The 22968-nt window shown below is 34.2% G+C and overlaps 2 protein-coding genes across 5 annotated transcripts in view; one reads left to right on the forward strand and one right to left on the reverse strand.

Annotated features, from left to right (window-relative positions):
- Window positions 1-479: 479 nt before the first annotated feature.
- On the reverse strand, window positions 480-22655 carry CCNC (cyclin C). The gene is made up of 12 exons (XM_007484364.3): window positions 22240-22655; window positions 18936-19042; window positions 16770-16854; window positions 16469-16538; window positions 14646-14697; window positions 12288-12343; window positions 11246-11281; window positions 10481-10572; window positions 9678-9745; window positions 6320-6399; window positions 3214-3332; window positions 480-1764 (listed from the first exon to the last, which is right to left on the reverse strand). The coding sequence occupies exons 1-12, from the start codon at window positions 22269-22271 to the stop codon at window positions 1710-1712; spliced, it is 852 nt and encodes a 283-aa protein (XP_007484426.1). The 5' UTR covers window positions 22272-22655; the 3' UTR covers window positions 480-1709.
- The window catches only part of PRDM13 (PR/SET domain 13), a 38085-nt gene continuing 37752 nt past the window's right edge, over window positions 22636-22968 (forward strand). For 2 of the 4 annotated variants that reach the window (XM_056818621.1, XM_007484363.3), the window contains exon 1: window positions 22636-22856. The gene's annotated coding sequence lies outside the window, so the exon portion shown is untranslated. The remainder of the gene's footprint in view (window positions 22857-22968) is intronic. The other 2 variants (XM_016431205.2, XR_001628397.2) reach the window with 2 other exon arrangements.

A 22968-nucleotide genomic window follows, 5' to 3' on the forward strand; every position in this document is an offset into this window, starting at 1 on the left:
ATTTGCTGTTTTCAAATTATTGAATCAATTCTGCATTCTTGGTATGAATTCAGTCTGGTCATAGTTTAATCTTTGTGATGTTAGTGTAGTCTTCTTGCAAATATTTTATCTGAAATCTTTGCATCAATATTCAGTAGGAATATTGGTTTATCATTTTCTTCTTTGTTTCAAATGGTTTAGGTATTGAGAACATATTTGTGTAGCACAAGAAATTTGGTAGGACCCTTCATTTTTTTCAAATAGCTTAATATTGGAATTGTTCTTTAAATGTTTGATAGGATGTGCTTGTAAATCCATTTGTTGGGTGTTTTTTTCCCTTTGGGAAATCACTTATAAAGCTTGCTCAATTTCTTTTGTTGTTAAGGTAGAGTTATATAAGTTCTCTATTTCCTGTTCTATTAATGTAAGTTCATAATTTAATAAATCTATAAAGAAAGCAAATCAACAAAGAATATTAAACTCAACACTTACAAAGCAGCTGAAGAACTTGCTTTTATTGTTGCAAATTTATACTAGGAAGTCAACATTTAATTTTATAATCCATTGAACATAAACTGTTTATAAAAGGTTAAAATCTTTAAGTTGTACATTTATGTCCTATGTACCACCATCCTTCAAGTTTGAAGAAAATTATTTCTGAGTTCCATGGTCAGCAGTCTCACTGACAACACTTTCTCTTAAGTCCTACACTTAGTTTAGAATTAATAATGGCCAGTATCAAACTGGCTTGAAACCTGATTGTGTTCCTGGCTCAGGAAAACCTGTTGTATGCAATTTAAATCCTTAGTCAAAACAAAACAAAACAAAACAAACCTAAAAGCAGATGCCATTTCAGATAAAATGAATTAAACTACCCACATAAAGATAAAATGAACTTTTATAAATCTTGTCCAGATTATGGTGGGGTTTTCAACTATTGTTTTACTTTCAAAATACCTGATTAAAATCATTACTTGCAAATAATTTACATATAGATTTAAAAAAAAGTTTCCCAGCATTCGAAATGGTTAAGGAAATCACATAACATTAAAAACTGTCAAAGTACACTGTACATATTGCACCTTTCTGTAAAGCAGGGCAACTATTTCCCATGGCAAGATCAAAACTACTGAATAAAGTATGTCTTATATGTATAGGTACTTAATTTTCCCTGTGAAAATGTGAACAAAACTAGCAAAGCCAGGATTTAATGGATTTCATTCTTTAAGAATTGTTTTTAATAATTTAAGAAGAAAATTCTCAGATGTTGAAGAGTTGGTGTATATCACCTTCTTTCAAAGACTAAAAAGATTCTTAAATTATGCACCTTGTTTCCTGGCTACTTTAAGCTTTCCCTCCCTTAATCCCAAATTTAATAACTTTAATTTTAATCTAAATGCAAACAAGGATAGCCTATTGAAATAGCTATTCAATTTAAAGTAACTATGTATAGTTACCTATTCATACTTCAATTAACTTATACAAATGTTTGCAATCAAAAAGGTCTTAATTTGTTCTAGAGCCAAAGTGAATGAAAAATTTAAAAGAAAGCTATTTAAACTACTTTCCAAAAATAAAACCACTTCCCAAAATGCTTGACAGAAACAAGCTATTCAGTCTCATTTGTGTTCCACTGAAGACATTATTGAAACCGGTTCATTTCTTTAGCACAGCAAAAACACCCAAAGGTTTTATTCCAAATACTCCACTCTGAAGGTCCTCGGAATGTTTCAAGACTGGCTGTAGCTAGAATTTTGACTTCCATTTGGACCCTGTTCTCCTTCACTGTTCAAAGTAGAGAGAAACATTAAAAAGTAAAACAGCTCAATAAGTCCATTTATTATTATTTTAAAGTTATTAATGTTATAATCCTACATGGCAATTTTATGCATAATTATTTAAAATGACAGGCAGTCAATTTTTTTGGTCTCAGATTTTCCCCCATAAGAGTAGTCAAGAAATGAAAATTAAATTCTGGTCTTATTATGTTAGGTATCCATTAAGTATGTATAGACCTGTCCTGGAGAAAGTTTTCCTTCAAGTTCATTTCTGCCTATCAAATCTTATTCTCAGAAATCAATGTTACAAAAGACATCAGTTTCTACAGAGAAATATATTGGTCTAGGGACATAGTTAAATTGTATTTAATAATGAGGTAAATTTTTTCTCCCCTAAATCACAAGAAAAAAGACATACTGAAAATTCAAAATTGTTTTTGCAATAGTCAAAAATAAAAAACATTTCAAATGTGAGAAATTGTGGCAAAATGGTTATTGTCTTACATTAATCACCAACATGATGCTTAAAACGTCCTATTAGTAGAATAACAAAGAATTTTTGTAATAATTGCACCCAAGAGGTAGTTATTTGATGATTCTTGTTTTTTTGGACAGCTCCTTATATGATTTAAGTCATCCTAAAATGTTTACCATTCATACTTGAGATCATTATCTCTAAGGACTTGCAAAGCTATAATGTAATATGACAAGATATCACTTAATTGGTTTCTGGTTAACTGATGTAAGCAGATGTTTTTTCACTTTTTCTGTTTTCTGACCTCACTTAGCTGTATTAGTTCTTTATTTATAGTCTTTCTCCCCCTGTAACTACAATAGTTATCTGCAATAATTTATGATTTAAAGCCTTTTGTAAGAAGTGAGAAAGTTATGCTCAATTTGAATGATTTAGGGGAAAAGCCAGAAATATTTCACATACACTTAGCTAATTCAACTTCAAGACTCCATTTAATCGATCATTTTGATTTCACCATCACATTTATGATGCACTGTTATCAGAAATTTTTGTAAATTTAATTTTGTTATCAGAAATGAATTGTAAGATCACAGTTAGGACTACATGTAACATAGGACTACTAACAAACTTTAAAACTAAGGTTTAGATCAATCAAATTAACTCCTGAATTTTAAGTTTCTGTTAAGTTCAAAATACTATATTTTGGGTGGTCATGTCTTGAAGGATATCAACAACATTATACTATGATGTCAATGGTGAAATTTATTTAAAGATAATTAAATTGTTAATGTATTTGTGGTTGCTAAATACAAATCAAGTGATTTTTTAAAAAGCAATTGTGACTAGAGTCAATAGTAAAAAATTCCTTATTTAATTAAAAATAAACAACACAATTCAACTTCAATATAATCTTTTATAATTATGATGTCAGCTGTAATAGACTATATAAAATGAAACCAGTAATTAAATCCTACAACATACCTGTTTGGAGGTGGTTTTGGTTTAGGCATCTTACTAAGGATAGTTGCCATCTCTTTTCTTTCATCAAAATTCTTCCACTGCTCATACAATTTTAAAATAACCCTGATTATTTCCAAAATCTAAAAAAAATATTCCAAGATAGATTACTCAGAAGCTGCAGCATATATTTCACAACATGAACACACAACACATATACAACCCGAGTATTTGTCAAGACAGTAAAAAAGATGCAATATGTTGCTGCTGCTTAAAAAAAAACAACAACCCTTACCTTCTGTCTTAGAGCTGATACTAAGTACTGGTTCAAAAGCAGAAGAGTGGCAAAGGCTAGGCATCACACAGCTAAGAAGAGTCTTGAGGCCACATTTTAACCCAAGATCTCCTGTCTCTAGACCTAGCTCTCTATCCACTGAGCAATCTAGGTGCTCTGTAATATGCTTCTTATTGAGACAAAAAGTCAGAATCAGGGTCTGTAAACCCTTATACATTTAAAAGGTTTCTTTTAATCTCATTGCTTCCAGGTTACTCCTTTCTCCCCTGAAGAATAAACAGGAGTTCCCCCTTATTGGTGGTTTCAATTTCCAGTTTCAATTACCTGAGACCAACCTCAAATTCCAGGGGAAGGGAGACAGGCAGGAATGGGGTTGCCATGGGATCAGTTTGGCTGTTTAGCTGGCACACAATTCAAGAACACATGGGAGCAAGAGGCTGATACCAGTACCCAAGGGCATATAGGTGAAAGATATGACATGCAGACTTAGTGGTGGTCTGCCTATGTGTCAGTTCCTTAGCTTTCACTAGGAGGGTTCTTTTTGGTGGGGGTGGAGTGGGACATTGAGGAGTTCCAATTCAAGGGGTAGAGCAGGAAAAGAGAACACAGTTTTATACAGTAAAATTAATATAGGTGTTAAAAGTTTAAGAAAGAAATTTCTGTATAGAGTTTAGTACTATCTGTGTTCAGCTATCCTTGGTAGGTCTTGGAAATATCCCCTGCAGATATGGGGCTCTAAATATACAGCAGGATATTTACATCATATTAAAACTGTATTTGATAAATGTAAAGATTTAAATTTTGGGGACAAGAATTCACTATTTGGTACAAAATGTTGGGAAAACTAGAAAGCAGTCTAGCAGAAACTAGATATAGACCAATATCTTTCACCATTTATCAAGATACAGTTTAAATGGCTAAACAACCTAGACATAAAAGGAGATATCTTAAGTAAATTAGAAGAACAAAGTACATTACCTATCAGATTTATGGACAGGAGTATTTATGAACAAAGAGAGAGAGCATAGTGAGATATAAAAGACAATTTTGATTAAGTTAAAAAGTTTTTGTACAAATAAGACCACAGTAGTAAAATTAGAAGGAAAGCAGAGAATTTGGGGACAATTTTAATGACATTTTCTGAGATAAAGGTCTCAAATATATAGAGAACTTTGCCAAACTTATAAGCCATTCTCCAAGTGATAAGTGGTTGAGGAAGTTTTTGGAAGAAGAAATCAAAGCTATATATAGTTATGTAAAAATGCTCTAAACAATTATTGATTTGAGAAATGCAAAATTAAAGCAACTTTGAGAAACTATCTCACCCCTATCAGATTGGCTAAAATGATAGAAGGGGTAAATGACGAATGTTGGAGAAGTAGAAAAATTAGGACACATATTCATTGTTGATGGAACAGTGAACTAATCCAAACATTTTGGAGAACAATCTGGAATCATGCCTAAAGAGTTATAAAGCTTTTGACCTGGCAATATCATTACTAAATCTGTTTCACAAAGCAATCAGGGAAACTTTTTTGTTCTAAAATATTTATAGCAACTTTCTTTGTTGTGGTAAAAAAATGGAAATTAAGGGGATGCCTGTTAATTGGGAAATGTTTGAATAAGTTGTGGCATATGATTGTGATGCTGCTGATGTAAGAAATGACAAGCATGTTGATTTTATTTATTTATTAAACTCTTACCTTCCTTCTTGGAATCAATACTATGCATTGGTTCAAAGGCAGAAGAGTGGTAAGTGCTAGGCAATGGGGGTTAGTGATTTGCCCAGGGTCACACAGCTAGGAAGTGTCTGAGGTCACACTTGAACATCTCTAGACCTGGCTCTCAATATACTGAGCTACCCAGCTGTCCCTAAGCAGGTTAATGTTAGAAAAACATGAAAAGACTTCCATAAAATAATGAAGAGTGAAATGAACAGAACCAAGAGAACACTGTACACATTAACAACAAAGATTAACTGTGAATGATTAAGCTATTCAGAGTAATATGAATATTCAAATCATCTGTAAAGAATCTATTAAGGAAGATGTTAACTTGCTCCAGAGAAAGAACTGATGCTATATGGAAATATGTATTATATGGTTTTACATATTACATATGTACATTTTACATATTTCATATATAATTTTTTTTTCAAATGTTGGCCTTCTCTAGTGTAGGGTTGGGAGGGAAGGAGGGATCTAGCTTTGAACTCAAAATGTAACAAAAAATACTTAATCTACCAGAAAAGGAGCCATACTTATTTTCCCCTATTGTAGTCTTAAGTTTCAAACCATTTAATGGAAAACAGAAATAATCAAAGTAGGGCCTAACTTCCATCTCTTAATCAGTCTCAAAGTTCATCAACTTGAAGCTTCACATTAGTTGTCATTCTTGCCTAAATGACTTTAATCCTAGACATAGTATCATAAATTCCTTTGTCTCTGCTGACTATGTAAATTTCTAATACAGTAGGGTTAAAAGGGATACGGTTTGAATGCAGAAACTATCTTGGAAGAATCACTCATTCAATACAAATGTAAAATAAACAAATATATGTATTTGTACATATATGCACACACAATTGATATAATGCACTATAGTTTTCACTCAAAAATACTAGAATTCTACCACAGTTAGCTTTAAGCCCCCAAATGGCAAGTTTCACATTACAGAATCAACATTAATTTTTTATGTGCCAAATTCCTGTTTATTAAGTTTTAAATTAATAATCATCTTATCTAAGAAGCTCCAAAAAGATAATAGCTTATGATGCTAATAAATAAAATATTCATTTAAAAAAGTTCAAACAGCGGAGGGAACACTAAAGAATACCTTCTCCATATCAACAGAAAGCTCAGCAAACCACTGTCGAGCATCCTTCTGTTGTACAACACAGGCTACATGTAGGCAAGCTGGAAAAGAAGGGGAAATTTTTTTTTTAAACTGCACAAAATTCATGGTCTTACAAATACAGATAAGGTTATTTACACTGATATTTTCTAATAATATTTCTCAAGATAAATTTACACATATCTTATCTCCCCTTTTAAATAGACATATTAAGTATTCTACTTAAGTTTAATATACGTATCATTCCAATACAGATTATTAACCTAAGGAAGTAGGAAAGACCAAAGTCTTATTTCTCACTATTTTATGTACTATCTATGGAATTCCAAAAGGAATGAAAGGAAAGAATTGCCATTCCAGCGTCCAAATAGTACAAATGTTGCTATAGTCAGTTGCTATTGTACTCAAGAGCCTGACTGGACTAATGGAATGACCTTAGTCATATTAGTCAACACCTTAATAGTGCAACCTCTTTGTAAACATTTTAGAAAACAATGAAAAAAACCTCTCTATATAAGCACCAAAAAATGAAAACTAAACACACACGGATAGTTTACTGTTGGAACAAATGAAAGTTAGCCTAATGCATTTAATGATAAGCATTGCAGGGGGTTGGTAATTTGGGAGATAAGAGGGCTCAAAGGCAACATTTACTGATGTCATAATTTTGTCTAGGGCTGGTTATAGCTATGGCTGATAGTCATGCTACTCTGATCCCATTCTAATACGAAAAACCCTTTGTCTATTGGGGCCCAGATAACTGCTATAACAAAAGGGAAGAGAATAAATATTTAAATAATGCTTACAATGTGGTAGGTACAGTGCTAAAGATTTTTAAAAAAATAACTGGGTAGCTCAGTGGATTGAGAGCCAGGCCTAGAGATGGGAGGTCCTAGGTTCAAATCTGAACTTAGACACTTCCCAGCTGTGTGACCCTGGGCAAGTCACTTGACCCCCATTGCCTAGCCCTTACCACTCTTCTGCCTTGGAACCAATATACAGTATGGATTCCAAGATGGAAGGTGAGGGTTTATAAGAAAAAAAAATTAAAACAAATATCTAACAACCTTGGGAGGTAGGTGCTATTATTAACCCTATTCAAAATGAGTAAACTAAGGTAAACAGAGATTAAGTGACTTGTCCAGACTAGTAAGTGACTGAGACTGAAGTTGAACTTAGATCTAGATAGCCTCTACAATCCTTCATCACCAACTACCTCCATAGGCAAAAATCAAGGAAAACAGAGAATAGCAATTCATTCTTTACTTAATGTACAGATGAATGGAGGGGCAGAAAGACTAGAAGGCTTGGGAACAGGAAGATATTTCTTAGGTCAAATATAGAGTAGGTAACTAAATGGAATAATTACATCTTGATCCAAATTTGGCTTAAGGAATTTCTCCTTTGAAGGGCATCAACTTGGATCAAAAGTTAAAGATTAAATTTAAAAAAAAAAGAGAATTGCTAGAGGAGAAATATACACAGTAATGTCTTATTATTCCTAGAACTGTGAAATGAATGGTTTAGCTATCTTGGAAAGCAAATTGGAATTATGCTGAATTGTGTATATCCTTTGACCCACTGATACCACTACTAACCGTATACTCTCCCAAAGAGATCAAAGATAAAAGAAGGACCAATGTATAAAAAAATATTTACAGCAGCTCTTTTTATTGTAGCAGGGATTTAAACAATAAGGAGATGCTATGCTTATGAATTGTGGAATTACTTAACTAAACTGTACTATATGAATGTAGTAGAATTTTATTACATTCTAAGATAAAAGGGAGAAATAAAATTAAATTAAACTTATATAAAATGCTACAGAGTAAAGTGAGAAAAATCAGGAAAATTTTATTTAATTACAACATTGTAAAGAAAAACAACTTTAGAAAGATTCAAGAATTCCGATGAATGCAATGGCTAACTATAATTCCATTGGACTGATGAGGAAGCATCACTACCTACCTTCTGAAATTGATAAACTCAAGATGCAAAATGAAACATATAAATTTGGATACAGCCAATGTAAGGATTTGTTTTGTTAGAAGAGGGTTGCTTTTCTCCCCTCCCTCCCACCCCATGCCCCTTTTTGGGGAAGGTAAAATGGGACAAAGAGGGGAAGTAGTAATAGGGTTATTAAAAGACAAAAAGGTAAGTGAAACATTAAAAAAAATTTCACAGTACACAAAGCAAAGATGACAAACTAGAAGGAAGCAAGATAGCCCTGCTACCTCTACAACTAACTACTCCATCAACAATCTAAGAAGAATATCAAACTGAGTATTTATTAAAAATAAAGGAGAAATTCCAGCCTAAGATCACAAATTTGACCCACAGGCAAGAGAATGGGCAGAATGTGTTGAATATGGGTGGATTAGATCATGGACTCAGTGATCTGATTTAGGCCTGTAGAATGGGAAAGCCCACAGCTGATCTTGGATCCTGGCCCAGGGAGGCAGCACAAGGTCTCTCAGAGAGGCCAGGATCAGAAATTCAGCCCTAAGATCTCTCTTTAGATTATCAATATGGGGTTGACCAGAGAAGGTTAACAAGATAACATAAAGATAAAGAACAGGGGTAAGATAAAGATAAAGTCAGGGGTATCCAAGACCCAAATCAGAAGAGAAGAATAATTTCAAACACTTACAAGTAAAGACTCAAAGTAAAATACAGGTTGGTCAAAAGGTCAATCTTAACTCTTAGAAAAAAACGATGAAAGAATTTTAATGATTACATGAGACAATAAAAAAAAGGCAAAAAATTTAAGAAAATAGAAATGTCAAAAATAATTGACCTGCAAAATGGATCAAGGAGAAAGAATTTAATCATAACTGGATTCCCTGAAAGAAAAAAGTAACTAAAAAAGGGCCTAGATATATTTTAAGAAATCATGTAAAAAAAAAAAAACAAAACCCAAAAAACAACCTGCCCATATTTCTTAGAACTAGAAGGCAAATTGCAAACAGAACCTACTGATCAACTCTGAAACAATCCCCCAAATGAAAACTCCCAATAATGACAAAGCCCAAACCCAAAGATTTTAGGTCTAAAAAAATTTATAGAGAAAAGAGTTGACAATAAGTACATGATTAAGAAGCTATCCCTATAAAGAAATGAAAAGCACAATATTGCAAAGGACAAAAAATTGAGTATAAACTCTGAAATGCAAACATGGGAATAAAGAGAAACATTAAAAGGTAAATGTGAATGAGCAATAAAGAATAAAACAAGGATGAATGATTTATATTCTAATACATGAAATTTGTCATGTAATACAAATGGATTCATCACAATAATAAACCAATAAACTTATGTATGCTGTTCTACTCTTACATACCTAAAGCTATCATGAAAGGAGGATACAGCAGGCAAAGATCTGTTCTGTAGGTATCATTGACTATCCTCCTATATAAACATAAATCATGGTTATTACTGAAAAGAGAAACACAATATATAGTCTGTACATTTCCTTTCAGGGAAGACTTTATAGTCATCTTCCTAAACACAAGTACACATCTTGTCTAAATGAATCTTCAGACACAGAAGGTGGGCACTGCAGCTATAAAGTAAACAAATATCATTTCAATGGAACTTATAGTGATAAAATTTAAGTCCAGTTAAAGGGTTCTTTTTAAACTTGAAAAATATAAAATTACCCCCCTCCCCCAGTATATATGTATGTGCACATGTATTTTTCAAAATTCAAAACACAGAGCAGGAGATCAAATAGGGATATTTAAAAATAATTATTACAAAGTGTACTTGAATTGGTTTTGGAAATAACTAAAAATATTCTGATGACCTTATAGGCAATTTTAGTTTTATAGCATTAAAAAGGTAATCTACATTTAATATGGACAATAAATATGTATTAACCTCAGAGATAATTAAAACTCTCTTTTTAGCATGTACCATTTAAATACTAGTGACATTCAACTCACTAGTTATAATATGTTGTAATTAAAAAAGTTATTAGGAATTTTACCCATATAAGAACATTTTGGGACATGCCAACTTCGTTAAAAAAACAACAACAACAAAAAACTACAACAAAAGAACAAACCAAAAAATCTCCACAAAGGTGGTCAACCTTCCTATCTAATCATACGTTATACTATCAATAACTTCTGTTCTAATTACCATGCAAGGGGAAGCAACATGTCTTCTTGGCCCATGTCCTGCACATACTGGAGCAAAGGTCTATAAGGATGATACACTATCAAGCAACAATCCTAGAAACAGTTTGAAAAATATGTGTATGTATAGTCAGACTTATTATAACACAGAAACAAACTAAAACCTACTTGAATACTAAATTTTAAAAAGTGAATTTGGGATTCTCTAAGTCATGTTTGCTTCCCTTTTAGTCTCATAAATGTCAGCCTTAAGCTCTACTTTAATAGTGAAGGTAGTACTCTCTCTGGAATATACCTTGGTAAATCGGTTGGCAGCCAGTCAGCATCCATTCCCTTAGAGACTCAAAGTGTCACATCTGCAACACACTAAAACCTCTTATTAGCCTATTAATCCATAATTCCCAACTGTAGGATCAAAATTCTGCTAAAACATTATTTATCTTTAATTGACACCACACACACTTAAAATAGTGCAAATAATTTCAGTGGTTTAATGTCTTCACTGGTTTGCTTTTCATTTTTTTACTGTCAATAAAAATAGTACAGAAAAATTTTCCTAGACGATCTAGGAAATACAGTATTTTATAGTCTCCAGAGATGTTGTGGATTGTGGTGCTACTAGGCTACTGATAACTACCTTTGCCACCATACATCATTTGGGAGCTTTATAAAAAGCCACCTACATGTGCCCCTCTCTTAAAATTCAGGTTCCCTATTGCTTTGATTTTGAAATTTCTTTTGTTACTGAGGAAAAAAGACAAGCACTTACCATTAGTTCTAAAAGGTAGAATTCACATTCTAATATCTGTTTAAAAAAATAGGATTTTATCAAATGTTCACAAGATCATAAATTAGATATAACATGTCTACTTCATCTTTAGTAACAGCATATGGACATATATTTTATTGCATGATACTGAAAGAAAATGAGAAGAAATAAAATGTTACTGTTCATGTGGCTCTTCTGATTATGTTTAGAAAAGTATTTCAGTCTTCATGAAATGTTTTCTTAAGTGTTTGTACTATAAGCAATTTTTTTTTCTATTTTAAAAATATACTCTCTGCAGGACTTCAGATATTCCCAATAATCTGTGTGCCAAAGGTATCCTGAAATGCTACAGACCTTCTTAAGTTAACTCATTATTATGAATAAACTAACAATTAGCAATGTTTCAAATGTTACATTATAGGATTATAAAAGGAAATACTAAAAATTAAGTGAAAAGGAATCAGGTAAATGTAACTCCCCAAAATCCCTGATTTCACCAGTCTGGGTATTTCCTCCACTGATGAAAATCACACTCCTTTACACATCCAGAGAAGACAATCTTCATGAATTGCTGCAATCAAAAGGAGTCATCACCTGATGGTTAGACTACTAATTGTCAGGTGATAGGTAGGCTTTGTTTTTAGTAACAGGTCACATTTCATTGGTAGGTATGAACTCCATACAAGTTTATATTCTAATAGCACAACTATTATCTATGCCATGAAGGGACATGTGGCAGGTGAAATCTACAGAGAATGGATGAAACTTGCTCAAGGTCTAAATGGATGACTAGAAAGACAAATTCACAGTAATCCATTGTCTAATGCCAATAAATATGGGGGGGAAAATTATAATAGTATTCACAAGGCTAGCTATAGCATAAAATTTTTTCATAAGGTAGAAATTCTGCAACTTACACTTACACTTCTTTAGTCTTAACTTTTATAGTTTTATATAACTTAGAACTATTCTATGAGAAAGATTAAATTATCCTAATATAAATGGCTCTAATATGTGGCATTATTTTATATGGTATACTTACATGGTTCATCCTATAAGGGAATTCCTTTGGAAAGGCATATGAAAATCTAGTTTTTACTGCAGAAAACAAACAAACACCAACTTAAGCTGGGATAGTATTGAATAAAAATTGAACCAAAAGTTCTTTAAGACACTGGAATATGGAGAGGCATTTCATAGCAAAAAGCTCTAAATGGTCCAGGCTACCTATGCCTGGGAAAGGAATTAGGAACTCAATTTCTATATAATTCAAATTCATAAATAAATTAGACTGTGAAATCCAAAGATTTAATTAAGGCTTAAAATGTTCATTTCCTTCAAATTTATGATACTCCCTTTTGGGATCACAGTAACAACTTTTATAGAGCTTTCCTATGTAACATTCTACTTGAAATTCACGTTTAAATTAAAAATGTTTCATAGAAGTATTATAGGAAATTAAGGCAAATTGTTTATAACTCTCTGGGTCACAGTTCTTTCATCTGTGAAATATGGAGTCAAATGTGATGACCTTTGAGGTCTAAAATTCTAAAGCTTGAATTTCCAATGACATATCAGAATGAATGAAAAAAATTATATATATATATATAAAAACCCTTACCTTCTGTCTTGGAGTCAATACTGTGTATTGGCTCCAAGGCAGAAGAGTGGTAAGGGCTAGGCAATGGGGGTCAAGTGACTTGCCCAGGGTCACACAGCTGGGAAGTGTCTGAGGTCATATTTGAACCTAGGACCTCCCATCTCTAGGTCTGGCTCTCAATCCACTGAGCTACCCAGCTGCCCCAATTTTTATATTTTTACTGAACAATTAAAACATGCCTACTACTCATCAATCATTACTGAATATTTCTTATTTAGGCAAAATTACCCAACATTAGTGACCTAGGATATTTTTGTTTTGGTACAAGAATAGACACTGGGAAATGTATACTTCATACTTTTATTTTTCCATTAGAATATAATAGTTGATATGATATTGTAAACAATTATTGTGTTAATTATTAAAATAAAAGTAACATTTCTAAAATACCCCAATCTTTTTAAATAAGGGAACAAAATTTTTAAAATAAACTTCAGTTTTTGTAATTAGTATTAGAAATATAAAAATTACTGAATTCATAGCCAAAGTGCTCTACATTATTAATACTTATAAATAGGACTTTTTCAGTTGATCATGCTTTGGTAACATATGAAAAAGAATTTGGAGAGCCAAGCAAATGTCTTACGTATCAAATTCTGCAGCTAAACTAAGTAGCTAATCACCTTCCTAATGATAAAATAAAAATTTAGCCTTATAATTTTCATCCACTAGTTCTAGGTCCTGCCTTTCAAAGGGAAGAGGCAGAACAAATCTAAGCTTTCTTCTACAAGATCTGATGATAATTATAATACCTACCATTTACATAGTGCTTACTATGTGCCAGACATTATGCTAAGTGTTTTACAAATATCTTACCTGATCCTCACAGCAACTCTGAAAAGTAGATGCTATAAGCTCCTTCTAAGTTTTCCCTAGGCTAAACACCACTAGTTTCTTGAAATGGTTTTTGTATGATTTTGTTCTTTTTAAAGTGCCCAGGTCAAAGCAACAGACATAGCTTGATCAAGACAGAGGAAAGATGGTATTACTTCCATCCTGATGATTACTATTATCTTTATTCACATTAATGTTACATGGTTTTTTCAAAGTTGCAATGAATGAAACTTCTTAAATAGATTTAAGGGCAAAGATATGATTCTAAAATATGGAGATTAGTTAGTTTAGCTAGTGGGTCTTTGAAAAATTCTTTCTGTTTCTCCTTATGGCAAACAAAGCAGGCAAGAAATAGCCTGACATCTGATCAAGGGGTCAGAGGCTAAATAATTAATAAATTTCTATTATCTTCAGTTGGTTAGCAATTCTTTTATTGCCTAATAAGGAACATTGGGGTACACTGCAACATATGGAAGGAGGATCACTTGTTCCTTAATAAAAAACAAAACCAAGCCTAAGGAAAAATACAAGATTGCTGAGTCATTAGAAAGTAATATAATGCAATGCAGTTAAATAAGATTTATGAACACTGCTCTCAATTAAGTGTAGTTTTAAAAATTGATTTTTATTGGACCTAAAAGTACAACTCCCTACTTATCCTAATTCTAGCCAAAGTATTGTTACTGAGGTAATACTGAAGAAGGGTGAAAAAAAAAACCTAAATGTTTTTTATTTAGTAATGGCTAAAACCAAAAAAGCTTCTTTTGTAAATGCAGGAGTCTTACAGTAACTCATTAACATTTCCAAATGTTAATGTGTGAGAATGCCCCATAAAATGAAGAATGATTAGATTCTCTAAAACTTTCCTGAGAAGTAACTTTTTTGGGAGATTTATTTTGTACTTACATACAGAAGTAGCAGCAGAAATCAACCTTGTATTTGAAACCACTCCAAATTCCTTAATAAAAAAGAAAGAGTTAAGGAATGTATGTTCCTTACTGTCAAACTGATTGGCACACGGTCTGATATAGACCATTTTTCCATTTTCCTACCAGATTTAGATATACTATTATTATTTCTTTTTTACCTATTTTGAGCTTTGAAGTGGACCTTCACATGGGACTCATTACCTGTACTTAGAGTTAAATATAATACAAACCAAAAACAAAACAAAACAAAAAACAGTCCATCAAAAGCCCTACTATATTTAATGTTGTCTAAAGACACCAATTAGGATGAAAACCATGGTCTTTACATAAGTGCAATGGTGCTTTACCAAAACAGCAAGGCCAACCTGCCTCAATTTCTGTGAAAAACTAATTATTTTTCTTAGCTGAAATAAATAACAAACATATCTCTTATCCAGTTTCAACTGGATCAAGTCACTTAATAATATTATTTAATGATACTTGGAATACTTTAAAAGAGGATAGTATTTTATATATTTGATCTCAAATGACTTTATAAACAATTATTATGCCCTCTGAACATATGAAACATATAGAAGTGTCTGCACGAAATAACCCAGGTTCTATTTCTAGAGCTGCTATAGGGTAGTTTTTGGTTCCTATTTCTTTTTTTCTACAGTCTGCCTTCTATTTTAAAGTGTCATGCTTTTGAAATGATTTACAACTATAACTAAATATGTAATCCCAATTCAACAAGTGCCTATGTCATCAATCTATACTATGCATTTTGTCACACTCTTTGCTCAAATGAACATTGTGAAGCTATAGTCTTCCTTATAGTGATCACAGAGTAAACATCTTAGATAATTTACTCAATACAATGCCCTGTACAATAGGGTCTCCTTATCCCCAGTTTTAGTAACCTGTGGCCAACCATGAAGCTCAGAGGTCCACCTGGCAGCTTTAGATGGTAATTCCAGGTTTCAGTTCTTCTCCTTTCACTTAAAAAAAATTTTTTAAAGGAGGTAATGGGTGGGAAGCAGAGCACTTAGCCAATGATCAGGAGCAAGGAGAAAGAGGGAGTATGAGTATGTCTATGTGCATTTGTATGTATATATGTATATTCAACAGGTGTACACTTATGTCCAGAGTTTCAGCTGGGATATTTTCAACACAGAGGATCTTGGAATGTATCCCCCCAAGGATACAAGGCCCTATTGTATACTCAACTACAAAAGAATAGTATGAGAGAAAAAGAACTGATCATTCTGAATTCATAGAAGGTTGTACTTATACAATTATCACAAATTAGATATAGTAATTCTGTGTTTCAATAAATTATTTTATGGAGGAGTAGAAAAGGGACAATTTAATCTTTTAGTTATACCTGTAGTATGTAATATGAACATATGTCTATAAAGACTTTTATGAAAATTAAATCTAAAAAACTATGTATTTTTAGCTTAACCATAAAAATGAATGAATGAAAATGGCTATTTAAACAGGTCTTAACAAAAGATGTCTAATAAATAGGAATCAAAATCCTCAAATTATCCTTTGAGATGGTACAGAGGTTTGAGAAAAAATACATCATGGTCTTTCACACTGTTAGAAGTGAAGTTCCATGTAAGTGAGTTCTGAAGACCTAGCAAATAATGTCTTTTCTTCCTCACTGAATAACTATGTCAAGGCTATAGAAAAAGTAAAGACAAGACATATTTCACAAAATTTCACTCTAAATTGGAATACCTAACCCAAAAGGTATAAAATTCAAAATATTTTGTTATATTTCAGATAATATAAAATTAAAATTCTTCATACCTCTACTTTGGATGCCAAAAATACGCAGGTAGGTGCCATTAATACAGGATCTATACTTTTCAGGGAATACCTAAAATGCCAATTAGAGAGATACATTATTCACAGAAAAGTACAACTACTATAAAATTAACCAAGGGTTCTATGCTAGGAGAAAAATCAAGGGACTTATTTCAGAAATGTGAAATAATTTTATATTACAGCTCAAAAGCATTAGGTATTAGAATCTAAAAGTGATTTTTAAAAATCCTTATTAATCTGCATAAAAATGTTCAATCGTGGTAATACAAATAAATAATCCTACCTGGCATAGAACCTTTTGAAATAGACTGTAGCAGTTGCAATAACTTGCTGTCTTAATTTAAGATGCTCACCTAATGCTTGAATAACTACAAGAATAAATAAAAAAAAATTATAAGAGAGTAATGACATAGTACATTAAAGAATGACTCAGAAAAGGTAAGTCATAGCTACAATCATCTTCAATACAAAGGGATTGTTTATGCTTCCTATAGAGCTGTTTTCAACAGAATAGCAGAGATCACACTAGTACATAAAAGATCTATATTAAGCTTAACAACTTATATAAACTAGGCAAAAAGATTATTCTCAAAGTTCTGTGGCTTGCTTATCTTTACAATGAAAACAACTGCAGGGGCTTGAGAGGAATTTAATGTTGTTAAACTGCATTCATAGTCCCAAATGTAATTAATAACAAGAACAATTATATTCAACTTCAGTGTTTATCAGGTACTTCCTACAATTGTGAGGGAAGAGTATAAATATTGTTATCTTCATTTTACAGAAAGCAAAGTGAGTCTTAAAGTGAGGTTAGTGATATGTCCAAGCCATATATCTAATATATTGGAGTCTGAATTTGAACCCAGGTCTCCTGACTTTACTGAAACTTCTACATTATGTGAAAAACATTAGAGACCACTGGGAAGAAATTATTTTAAGTAAAAATAAATTAAAATAATTATGTGATTATCTGTTTTAAAAACATTCACAGAGATATGATATTCCAGAAATTATATGTATTTTGTCTATGGAGAGGAGGTGGGAGACCAAAGGAAACATTCACTTGCTCCATAACAAAATTATTTTTCAGTTGGTCAGCAAAATACCCTGGTAGTGAGCCTTAAAGTAATACATCTATTTATGTACACACACACACACACACACACACACACACACACACACACACACACACACACTCTCTCTACATGTATATATAATATACATATGCATTAGTTAAGGAAGAGAATAAAAAAGCAAGTTAAAAAAAGGCCAACGACGGATTTTTGGAAGACATCTTAACACAGCTGAGATGGGCTGCTGTTCTAGAAAAGGAAGCATGCTAGCAGGGCAAGGCAAAACCACTGATTGATCTGCCTTATCTGGGTCCTCAGATTAATTCATAATGCCTAGGTCCAGCCAAAACAGTGTTTTACATTCATTCAGTAGTATTACCTGTGGACATGAGAGATACTCATGGTTATAAAGCCCCACAGCTGTTCTGCAGGACATCTCAGAGACAAAAAGTAGGTAGGCAAAGAAGAAGCAGTCAGGTAGTTCTTATAATTAGGCCAGAATCTTTTCTGATATTTTTAGGTGAGGTTAAATCACTTTTGCCCACATATATAGCTTTCCTCATCCCTTGCCTTTTTTTTTTAAAGAAAAAAAAAAGGAAAAAAAAGATTAGAGGTAATTTGCAGTCAGAATTGGTACCCTTGAAATAGCAAATCCAGAGTTCAAATCTGGCTCTAGAGTTACAAAGCCTTCATTATGCTAGTTAGTAGAAAAGTGGAGGACAAACACTGAGATTATCTAGATTATCTATTCCAAAGGTTACTAGTTGTTTCTTTTCTTGTAATCAGTGAAGGATGAGAAGGCAGATGCTTAGATTGGATCACTACAACCAAAGGTGCTTACTATAGAACATCAAAGACCTATATTTCAGATTGTAGAGATAAAATTAAAATTAAAGTTCTTCTTCTAATACTGTATGTGAAATACCATAGCTGAGGAAAAATCTTTTGATATGATATGGCAGTGCTTTTGAAAAGCTTTCAGGTCAACCTAAGAGGCCTTTAGCACATACTACAAAGGTACAACTTAACATAGTCTTAGTGAATTCCTCTTTTGGAAAGTTGTCATATAGGAATAACTCCATTTTGCTGTCTATATTTAGGAGTCTAGGTATACTATAAGATTGACAGACAAGATTCCTCTGACAAACACCTCCAGGGACAAACCATTAAAAAATTTAAAGATAATCATTTAAATATTGGTTACAAAACAAAACCTCTCAATTTTCAAAACATCAAACTATGAAAAGTACTATAAATATGTTATAAATATATAAATAAAAACTGTAAATATGGCCTGATGTGGTTATGTAAAGTCATATTAATTCCAATATGATCAACTTTATTTAGGCAAAACTGAAAATAAAATCTTTTTTTACCATTTGTAAAAAATATCTGCAGTTTCCAATACTCTTCTTCTGAGAGAAACTTTAAGTCTTTTTGGCGTTCCTTCAACAGATCTTGTTTATCCAAAATCCATTGTAAACTAAAAAATAAGACATTAAAATGTACTATTGAATATCAACCATGACAGTCACAAATAATCTGAAATTAAACAGGCTGCCAATACTTTCTGAAGCACACTTTGTGTGCAAGAAGCATTGCTGAATAAAAATATTTTTCTTAAAAGTTTTCAAACTTGGACATTTCAAAACATTCTTGTCAATATAGGAAATGTCATCTATTCTTCCTTATTTTTTTTTATCCTACACAATTTTCTCAACTACTTATGTTTAACTATGGTATGATTAAGTCCTGTTCTCCACTCTCCGTATACATCCTCTTTTAAAGATCCTCATCATACCTGATAGTTTTTTAGCATTCATCATAATTGCATAGATTTAGAGTTGAAAGGGACCTTAGAAGTTATCATGTTCCATCTTCTCAATTTTTATAAATGAAGAAAATGGGATCACCCCTGGTATTAAGTGAATAATAGAAGGTCACATAGTTAACAAATAGTCAAACCTGAACTTGAACTCTAGACCTTGAACTCTTAGACCTCTGACTCCAAATTTACCACACTATCTTTCAATCAAAAAGTTCGTCCTCCAGGAGGGATATGGTAGATGGTGCAGTGGATAGAGTGCCTACCCTGGAGTCAAGAGGACCTGATTTCAAGTCCAGCCTCAGACACTTACTAGCTTTGTGATCCTGGGCAAGTCACTTAACCCTGTTTGCCTCAATTTATTCCTCTGTAAAATGAGCTGGAAAAGGAAATGGAAAATTACTTCATTATCATTGTCTAGAAAACTCTGAAAGAGTCAGATATCACTGAACAAGGACAACTAAAGTACTATGTATAAATGAAACTGACAATGTCTAATAAGAGTAGCTTGATATTTAACAGACCTTTAAAACACTTAAAAAGAATTTACAACACTGCATACTCTGCTTAATTTATTTTTATTATAAAGGTCTGAAATATGGTTCATAGGAATATAAACACCTAAACTATTTTTCTTTTACTAACTTGTCAAATACAGTACTGCTATTTTTTTGAATAGCTATTTTGCGAGCTCTACATCGAGATAAGTAGTCACTTTTCATTTAAAAAATCTACAATTTATCCCTTCATGTCTTTTGTTCAGTCACTTCTGACTATTTGTGACCTCATTTGGGATTTTCTTGGTAAAGACACTATAGTGGATTGTCATTTCCTTTTCTAGTTCATTTTACAGAGGAAGAAGCCAAGGCAAACAGAATTGACTTGTTGAGGGTCACTGCACTTTATCCACTATTCTAACTATCTGCTCCAACACCAACTTTGCAAGCTCTTCATCTGAGATAGACACTTAACATTAAAAAATCTGCAACCTATTCCTTCATGTCTTTCATATACTATTTATTAACATTTGCAAGAGGATGACTTTCATCTGTTACTTCTTTGACAAATTATGTTGCTTTATTGTATATAGTACCAACTAGCTCTTCAAAGTTTAAAGAAAAACAAACAAAAAAGCCAGTTTATCTAGAAGATCTCACTTCTTTACTACCTATACCTTGAATATGCTTATTCATTTCTTAGAAAAGTATTTCAGTGAGTAAAAAATGAAGCAATTAAAAAGTTATTTAACCAGATGTGGAGAATCTGTAGCACATTGTGTACAGAATGACTTTATATGGAAAGGAAAAAAATTTTTTTGCAAATAAGTTTCCCAAAACATAATGCAGGGGTCAAACTAGAGGAAAGAGCTTTGAGTGGTGTTCTCTATGATCAAAGTTAGTGATAATTAGTATATCAATTCTGACATTAAAAATTAGTGAGATATAGTCATTTTTCTGGAGATCTGGATCATATTTTGTTTGTATCAAAGTTCAGTTTTAAAATTTACATAAAAGGAAAAATGGCTTTTCCCATTCCCTTTATTTAATTCATCATTATCTACTTGATTATTTAAACACATATGTCTGTCCAAGGAAAAATTTGAGCTTCAAAAATTATATTCTCTGAATAGCTGGCAAGGTGGAAACAACAAAACACAGTAAGAAATATATCCACACATAGATTTGTCTGTATGTATGCGAAAAGTTTTCTTTGTGCGTTTATGCACATAGGCTGGTCTACCTACCACAATTACAGAGATTCTTGAAGAAAGGACAGTTTTACAGAAAAGCTGGTTTTTAATTCTTCCTTGGTCATATATTAGATGTATAATCATAGGCAAGTTAAAGTCTTATCCCAAGTATAGTCATCTACATATGGGGATAATAAGACTTGAGATAGGGGTGGGAGGGCCAAGGTGTCAACATGAAATAATTATGTGGGGAACTCCCGGTGTGGAAAACCCCTCCAAAGATACAGTTTAATAAATTACCAGTATTTTCTAAGTTTTGAGAATTGCCTGGGGTCACTGAGAAGCTATTTCCCACATCCCTTGATTGGGCAACTGCAAGACTTGAACCCAGTCTCCTATCCTCTAACCAAGTTGCCTCGCAATCTCTTCCTCATGGGATGGCTGTGGGATACAGATGATAATATAAGTAAATCCCTTTGTAAACCCAAAGGACTATTCAAACTCGGACTCCCCAGCATCTAAGGAGACAAAAGACCTCAGCACAAAAGTGCAGTTGAAGTAGGTGTCGAAGGAAGCAGTAGTTTCAGGATTAGGAGTTTTCAGGGAGGAACTACAGAAAGAGCACGGACAAGTAGACTCTCCATGAGACCGCTTAATCTTCCTCGGGATGGCAGATGTTTGATAAAAGGCCACGACTCCAATTCTAAGGAGGAATCCCTCGACAGGCTGGGCAAAAGACACCCCCCCCCCCCCCCACCGCAGCGTCTGGCCCTTTCTGCATAAGAGTATCCCCATTCTCCTCTTCCCCCCTAACAAGATCTCTCCGTCCCGTTCCTCATCCTGGGCCCTGCTCCTCCTTAGTCACCCCTCTCCACCACCACTCCTCTCACCTCTCCGGAGCCCCCCCCCCCATTCCCTAGGGTTCGGGTGCAGCCACCTCCGCCCATCCTCTACGCGGGATAAGGGTTAAGTGAGAAGGCACAGGAGGAAGGAAAGCCCCGCACCGTCTCCTGGGTCCCTTTCCCCTGCCCACACCCTCCTTCCTCCCGCCTCCTATCTCAGCCCTAAGGGACGCGGACGAAGCTAGGGGTCCATGGGGCTGGGGGAGTAGCAGGCCCGTCCCTGCCGCAGAGCAGAGCCCCTTCGGGAAAGTGGGAACACTTACTAGTGGGAGCTCTGCCAGAAGTTCCCGGCCATAGAGAGCGGCTTCTCCGAGGTGAAGAGCACCAGGCGTCCGAGAGACCATAGACCCCGCCAGCGCCCGGCCAGCCGGCCCCGCTCCGCTCGGCTCCGCGGCGGCGGCGGGAGCGAAAGGAAGGGGGGTGCACCGGTCCTCCTCGGGGCCGCCCGGCAACACACCGCCGCACAAAGCCGTTCCCACAGACACAAGTTCCGGCCCGGCTGGGATACACTGCAGCGAGAGCCGAAGAGGGAGAAGGCGAGGGGGGCGGGGCCGGTGAAGGAGGTGCCAGAGCTCTCGTGGGCTGAACCGTGAGGGCAGGTCTCGCGGGAAGCTTGCAGGCGACCGCTGAGCAGGAGCCGCCGAAGCTGCAGGCACTGCGCAGGCGTCCTCGTCACTGGGTCTTTCCCTTGCTCCACCCCGCCCACGCGCTCCCTCAGGCGCGTGCGCTTGCTCACTGCTCGCCTCCTTGACTGTGCTGGAGAAGCGGTTACCGAAGGCTTGGAGGAACGAAGCGAAGGAGGTTTGAGGTGCCCTGGACATGTTACTTCAAATTTTCCGGGACTGAGAATTTTCTCCTTCTCCACGCAATCAATTCACAAGTTAGTGGATTTAAACCTGGAAGGGACTTTAGAGGTCATGTAGTCCAACTTTCCCATCCTTCCCTTCCCTTCCCTCCCGGTCTGTAAACTGTGGAAACTGACACCCAGCAAA

This window comes from Monodelphis domestica, chromosome 2 (genome assembly GCF_027887165.1).
Source record: "Monodelphis domestica isolate mMonDom1 chromosome 2, mMonDom1.pri, whole genome shotgun sequence".
Taxonomy (NCBI): Eukaryota; Metazoa; Chordata; class Mammalia; order Didelphimorphia; family Didelphidae; genus Monodelphis; species Monodelphis domestica.